We start from the raw sequence: 8,036 nt of genomic DNA, 5'->3' as shown, positions 1-8,036 counted from the left end.
CCTCTGCTCGCTTTCTTACTCTCTTATAACAAATCGAATGCTCGCCAAACTCTTTCTCAGCAGTTTAATTCAGCTCGCACTCTCTCACTCCTCTCCCCCTCTCTATCACCAGTTTCATTCTACTCTCTCTCTCTCTCTCTCGCCCTCAACACTTTCATTTTTCAGCTGTCGCTCCGCACTTCGTTCGCGGTTTTGTTACTGTTCAGTTCGCGATGGAAGGTGTCTTCAAGTAAGTTTATAGGCTGTTATATATCTACTAATACTATCACCACTAATGTTATTATTATATTTTGTTTGTTCTGCTCTGATCTATTATAATTTACTTAACTATCACGTCTCTCCAGCATAGCCATCTCGTTTTGTATTTTTTTAGGACCACATCGTCCGATGTGCCCGGTCTTTTTCTGTGAGAGAGAGATTTGGCTGCTATTTTTATATGTGCGACCACTTAAGGGTTCCCTTATTGGTTTACGTTGTTTACATGACTACATGGTCCAATGTCTTCGGTCTTATTTTCTTAATGCGATAGAGATTCTGCTACTATTTTTAAAATATCAGCAACCATTTGATGGTTACTTCAGTTTATGTTTTTTAGGGCCCAAGGTCAGTCCTTGTCCCAGCAAGTTGCTATTCATTATTATATCAGGGTCTGCCTTTATTCATTTAATTGAGACTTTTTAACCGCCCTCTGACTTTAATATTCCTTTCAGTTTTATGTTTTCGTTTTGAATATCGCATTGAAAAATATTTGAATTTTTTTCTTTTAACAAGATAAAAATTAATTACAAACATTTATAAGAAATCTTAATCTAATGCTTTTATAATCTAATGTATTTATGGGTATCTGAGAAAATCTACCCAGGTTCTGACCGGGACATACAAAACATAATAAAATAATGGGGAAGATTTCTCACAGCTAGAATCTTTTTGGTAAAGTTATGTGATTTGTATGTTTACAACCAGTTCCTAGAACAACCAAACGGGACCTCATAAAAACGGCTAATTGCAACCCATCCGATTTTAAAGCAAATCGTTATTTTACATGACTGACTCTTAAGGTGATTTAAACTGAGTTAATTATTATTTTATGGTATAAAATATTTAATTCATAATCGTTAGTCTGACGAAATATAATTTTGTTTCACCTAAATTATCTCAAGTTCTTTATTTTACGTGGCCAGATCTTGTCAACTCCTGGAATATTTTATGGAACATTGATAGAAAACAGCACACGACTTTTTTGTAATACATTCGGGGAGTCCACTGCACATGTAGCATAAATAATTATGAGAAAATTAAGAAACCAATCTGTTATCATTAACTAAACCGATTATATATTTTATAAACAATAAACAAAGATGTTTTATATAAAACACCATACTTTAGAATTTTGGTGGACATTTGCAGATTCCATCACATGTTTAGTGCAAATAATTTTTGAGCAAACGAAGGAACGGTCAGTTATTAACACTAATTAAACTGATTTAATTGCTGTTGTAGATTATGTTTTGTAAACAATAAAACATGACACTTTAGAAGTTTTGTAGATATTCGTTGAATCTAGCATATTGTCCCTGTTTTGTACTGGAGGTCGTTGACCGATTTTTGGGACATTTTGGGGGTGTAATTCATCATTTTCCTAATAATTCTCTCTACTAAAGGCACAAAACCTGAAATTTGGGAGGCGGGGACAAATCGATTTCATCGACCCGTACTTGACTGGTACTTATTTTATCAACCCCGGAAAGGATGAAAGGCAAAGTCTACATCAGTGGAGTAATAATAAAAATGATGATAAAATAATAAAAATAATCCTTTTTTCTAAATTTAAGACAGATTATTGTACGTGAGATATTTTGTGTACTTCGAAGTTAACCTCGGCGGAACGAAACTGAATTTATAAGGCATTTTCCCCGGTGCTCCACTATTTTCAGTCAATCGATTTGTTTATATAAATCATTTGTAAAATAATTTCACCGCATTCCAGGAATGTACCACCCACTTTAAACAGATAATGAATGAGCCTCTACGTTATCGTTTAAAGTACTAGAAATAGCTGTCAAATCACTTTTAAATCTTACTTCGACATCTTAAGAAAAGAAAAAGATGCTTTAAATAATGTAGTCTTATACTCCCCACCACACGAAAATGATCGGATGGTTATAACTAGGATGCTTTAAATCAGTGTTTCTTAAACTGGGGTCCGCGGTCCCTCAGAGCGGTGCTACTCAAAGTGGTGGTCCGCGGACCAGTGCCGGTCCGCGAGCCATCAGCTGCCGGTACACGGCGAGTTTCCAGAAAAGAAACATTATAAATTGCTTATGTAATATTGTATTATTTGTTTACAAGATAAATATAAGATTTAAAAAATTGTCAACTTTTATTATATTCATTATGTGGCAAAATTTCGATATAAGATCGCCTAAGAATTGGCGGTACGCCACATCAGATAGTTTGAGAAGCACTGCCCCAGGGGACTGCGAAGGGACGCTGAAGTATCGTGAAAATGGGGGTGACTTGAGACAGTTAAGTTTTAAAATTTCAAGGTTTTCAATTTTCTGCATGCTATCATCCTTTTCTGTCGTTGGCCTCAACCCACGTCACTCTTACACACTCATTTGCTAATCACACTTGTACAACAAGTATGATTAACCGATAGAAAATATGCGGGTATAACGGTTGATCGTGCATGTGCTGTCGGTATTTTTCCTTTCTCATTTCTTTTATAACCAATTGATCAACTGATTCCCCATATATTCATATGCGTTTATTGTATCCCTATGGGACATTGCCTGGATTAAATTATGGGTTTTCGGGGTCGCGGGTCTATGGGCAGTGCTGTTCATAGTCCGGAAATTATGGCACACGAATGTGTCATATTTTGCATGTTGATTATCCTGCATTTTATAGGGGACCGCGAATCATCGAAAAAAAAAAAAAAACTAAGGGGACCGGTGCGTAAATTTTTTTGCAAAGTTTGAGAACCACTGTTTTAAATCGTAGGCCTGCCTGTGGAACAGTGTTATCTGGGTTTTAGCAGCAATAACTGATAACCTTTGAACTTTCCGAGTCCTCGTTTGAAATAACTTTGTTGAAAGCAAGCTAGTACATTACTGATTATTAGTTCTCAATGGCTAATTTATTTTACTAAACAAAAAAATTACCTTGGCTCATTCACTAGAGTTGTACAGTTATTTCTTTGTATATTACTTTATACATCAAAGAAAATTATAAATTTGGAGATATAAATATTTTTGCTTTCAAGTGCTAAATGAAAGATTGTTTTTTTGTTGATGGTGTTAACAGCTGAATTTGAAGAGGACACATGACGACCAGTCATGAACTAGATTTGTGGTAGGAATTCTGTGGCTTATAGCATATGTATATTGAGCTATTAGTACTGTTATGCCTAAGCCATATTATAAAAAGATATGTATGCATGCATGTTAGTCGGTCGGTCGCTTGCCATTTTGAGTTTCGCCTGGTGCACAGTATCTGTAAGCAAGTTACAACTTAACTCAATCAAAATCTCTACTACAGTATCCAATACTCTTGTTTTGTTTTTTCTGTTCATATGATATTCAGCACTAAACAGATATAGTACTGGCAAAAATGTAGTTGAAACCGAGTTTATGTCTGACACAAGATGTAGACCAGGGGATCTCCAAAGTGGTCGATGGGATTATTCAAGGATTCAATAAATGCACATCTACTTTATTATTATTTATTTTCTTGTACATGCCTGGGGGTCGATGAGGGGTCAAGGATTCCATGAAGGGGTCGATGAGGCGTCAGGGATTCCATGAAGGGGTCGATGAGGCGTCAAGGATTCCATGAAGGGGTCGATGAGGCGTCAAGGATTCCATGAAGGGATCGATGAGGGGTCAAGGATTCCATGAAGGGGTCGATGAGGGGTCAAGGATTCCATGAAGGGATCGATGAGGCGTCAATGATTCCAAGAAGAGGTCGATGGCCTGAAAAGTTTGGGGACCCCCTGATGTAGACGTACTTGGGACCCACTACCGCTACCACTCCTAGACTAGGGTTTAAAATTGAGGTCAGAAGACACTTGTGATCAGCATGTTGGCAATCACATGCAAAGAACCACGTGATTTTAGTTTTGATGTAAGAGCTCTAAAGTTCATTTACTGTCTGTGGTCGGTACTTTCTCGGCGTGGTATCAGTAAAGTGCTTTGTGATATCTCTTCCAGTTCTTTATGTTCTGAATTCAAATCGCACCGAGGTCAACTCTGCTTTTTATCCCTCTGAAGGTAATAATGGGTACTAGTCGGTACTAGTGGGATACAAGGGTCCCGAAATATTCTTTTCTACTCTAGTCACAAGGCCTGAAATTTTTGGTAGTGGAAGCAGTCGATTAGAGTGACCCCAGTACGCAACTGGTTCTTAATTTATCGACACCGAAACGATGAAAGGCAAAGTCGACCTCGGCGGAATTTGAACTCAGAACGTAACGGCAGACGAAATACCGTTAAGCATTTCGTCCGGCGTGCTAACGTTTCTGCCAGCTTGCCGCTTTAGGGGTCCCAAAATATTGACTTACCGATACAAGGGGCTTGACAATATCCTCAGTGAATGAATTCTTGGTTGTTTTTAATCTAGTTTTTTTTTTACAAAATATATTTGTTTATTGTATTGTGATGGAAATAATTATAAAACAATAAACTAAATATGTTTAAGGCGTTTCGTAATGTTTAATTTCCTCCCCTCAAGACTACTGACCTTGTTCCTAAATCAGAAAACGCACTTTCTTTTTTTTTTTTTTTTTTTTTTTTTTTTGAAACGATCATCTGTCACTTTTGACGAACCCCTAAGTTATAGGGACATAAACAAACTAAATTGCCAAAGGTCACAATCACTTGTCGTCACTTCCATGAAACCCAACATTAAACATGCGTAACCTTAATGTAGGTCTCAGGGAGATTCAGCATAACACAGAATGTGACAAAACTGGCCCTTTGAAATGCAGGTAGAACTCATTTTTGTCAGCTGAGTGGACTGGAGCAATGTGAAATAAAGTGTCTCGCTCAAGGAGACAATGTGCTGCCAGGAATTGAACTTTCGGCCTTACAACCATGAGTCAAATACCCTTATCACTGAGCCATGCTTCAAAATGGGCTGAGCAAGGAGTCATGAGTTGGAAGAGATGGTGAGGTGCAGCATGTGTGTAATCATCATCATCGTCCTCGTTTAACGTCCGCTTTCCATGCTAGCATGGGTTGGATGATTTGACTGAGGACTGGTGGACCAGGAGGCGACACCAGGCTCCAATCTGATTTGGCAGAGATTCTACAGCTGGATGCCCTTCCTAACGCCAACCACTCCGGGTTGTGTGTCTTTATTTGTGTTTGTCCTCACAGCCAGATGTGTTATTGCAGAATATTGGAAAGAAATGAGATTCGTTTACAACAATCACACAATATCAAGACAAGGACACACACACACACACACACACACACACACACAAATTGGGCTTCTTTTCAATTTCCGTCTGTCAGATCCTCTCAGAAGGCTTTGGTCAGCCTGAGTCTATAGCAGAAGACACTTGCCCAAGGTGTGATACAGTGGGATTGAACCCAGAAGCATGTGGTTGAAAAGTATTCTCTTACCACAGTATTAACTGCGTAATAAGGGGAAATGATTTCATTATGATACATAATAGATGAAACTCAGTAAGAATAGCTCAGAGTAGGTTCGTTTTAATGGTTTCAAAGTGGTGTGGCCCAATTAAATGGTTTCAAATTGGTGTGGTCTAATTACCATGGCCCTAAATTATATGTCTAATTGTAATTATCCTTTTTCAGCATGTGTAACCTATTATTGTTTAGGTGTGTGCGTTGTGTGTGTATATATATATATATATATTATAGATATAGATATAGATATATATTATCCAAAATGTATGCTATTAAATGTTCATCACGGCTGATCTTACCAATTGGTTTTGTGTAAAGAATACATTGGAGTGTTAGGTAACAATCTGATTATATAACTTTACACTCATCAGAGTTAACCGATATGGAAGAGAATATGGTGGCTGCTTTCTATTATCGGAGGTGCTTTCTTTCAAAGCCCAAACATGCTTGGCTAGAGTTGTGGTGTTACATCTCTCTGGGATGTTGAAGGAGGACTTTTGGTTATTAAAGCGGGTTCTGAAGGGGCCTTCCGTTGCCCCCACATACTTCCACATTCTTGGTTGTCCATTGGGTCCCCTTCAAGGTGATGCTCCAGCACAGCCACAGTCAAATGACTGAAAAAAAGTAAAAGAATAAAAGAATATAAATACATATATATATTTACATGAAGTTAAATATCTCCAGTCATAGAGTGACCAATGGTTTTGCATCCATAAAGCGCTTAGCTTTATCAATGACTTCACAGACTCCAGTGGCTGGAGGCATATATCAGGTAAAGACATTACTGCCCTAATGTTTAGTGTGTGCGTCTTTTTTGGATATGTGATCCACTGACAATATCTATCTGTACTTATAGAACTGAGTTTGTGTGTGCATGTGTAGGCATTTATGTTTTTTTATAGAAATCCACATTCAATGTGTGATTGACCTGGTTGTTGACAACTTTGCACCAGCATGACCGCAGCCACTTGGCTGAAACACATAAATAAAAAATATATTGCTTGGTCCACATTTTTCTGTAAGAAGCTTAGAGTCATGACCATTTCCTGACAGTAAATGTAATCTTGAGATGAAAACTTCTATGGATGTTTGTTTGCCTTCAAAGAATCATTAATATATTGTTTTAATTTCTTATTCAGGTACATTGACGATAATGCCGACCGTTTTATTAAACGGCTTGGCACTGCTGTGGCCATTCCTAGTGTGTCAGCATCTGTGAAACTGAGGCCAGAAGTTAGAAGAATGGTTGAATGGACAAAAGCTGTAAGAGAAATTATTTTAAATGAATCTGTTTTCTTTGTTTTTGGTTTTTTTCTACTCTTATAGTTTTCTTTAGGTTAAACATCTAATAGAAAATTAATGCCTTTGGGATGAGGATCTTTTATAGATTGAGCAGAATGAGCTAGAAATACAGAGAAACAAATGCTGCAATACTAGAAAAACTGAGTCCAAATACACCCAATACTGACACTCAACTCAGTAAAACTATTATATTCTGAGCATACATTGTGCAATGAGTTGTTTCCTAAGACCATTCTAATGAGAAATGTGGAGGGGAAAAGAGCAAGGTGTTAGAGAGGTTTGTGGATTGATGGCATCAAAGAATGGACTAGAAAGAGGACCTTGGCTAATTGTATGAGTTTGCGAAACAAAGGAGGAAATGGAGATCCTTGGTAAGCTGGCTCCTGGACACAGGGAGGACACTGGGATGATGGCTGATGAGGCTTGGCACATTACACTGATTTCTTAATTCTGCAAATCTGAAGAAAATATTTCATTTTTACTTTACCATTGATTAATTTGTGTCTGAGTATCTGTAAGGATAAAAAAAACTTAACTAAGGGTTCTCATGCATGATTCACATCTTGGCCCTTTAGCGTTTAAGCCAGCTGTATCCTACCAAAATATTCTCCCTGTTTTATATTCAAAACTGGCCAGATCTGACCTCTCACACCTACCCTAGAATGTCATTCTAAATATAAACAACCACATCATCGAAACCTTGAAACCACAAAGAGAATGAATAATTCAAAACAATACGTGGCTGTGTGGTTAGTAGCTTGCTTCCCAACCACATGGTTCCGGGTTCAGTCCCACTGTGTGGCACCTTGGGCAAGTGTCTTCTACTATAGCTTTGGGCCAACAACCAAAGCCTTGTGAGTGGATTTGGTAGACGAAGACTGAAAGAAGCCCATCATATATATGTATGTATGTGTGTGTTTCTGTATTTGTCTCCCACCATCGCTTGACAACCGATGCTGGTGTTTACATCCCCAATAGTTTAGCGGTTCAACAATAGAGACCGATAGAATAAGTACTAGGCTTACAAAGAATAAGTCCAGGGGTCGATTTGTTCGACTAAAGGCGGTGCTCCAGCATGGC

At 37.9% G+C, this 8,036-nt stretch overlaps 1 protein-coding gene across 1 annotated transcript in view; it reads left to right on the top strand.

Annotated features, from left to right (window-relative positions):
• Nucleotides 1–70: 70 nt before the first annotated feature.
• LOC106883127 (cytosolic non-specific dipeptidase) overlaps nt 71–8,036 on the top strand; it is a 27,601-nt gene continuing 19,635 nt past the window's right edge. Inside the window, exons 1-2 of the mRNA XM_014934018.2 lie at nt 71–229; nt 6,794–6,917. Coding sequence (XP_014789504.1) covers nt 213–229; nt 6,794–6,917 — 141 coding nt within the window. The 5' untranslated portion in view covers nt 71–212. The remainder of the gene's footprint in view (nt 230–6,793; nt 6,918–8,036) is intronic.

Source organism: Octopus bimaculoides, chromosome 7 (genome assembly GCF_001194135.2).
Source record: "Octopus bimaculoides isolate UCB-OBI-ISO-001 chromosome 7, ASM119413v2, whole genome shotgun sequence".
NCBI lineage: Eukaryota > Metazoa > Mollusca > Cephalopoda > Octopoda > Octopodidae > Octopus > Octopus bimaculoides.
Note: the sequence above shows the minus strand (reverse complement) of the source record. Positions and strands in the feature narration are given on the sequence as shown.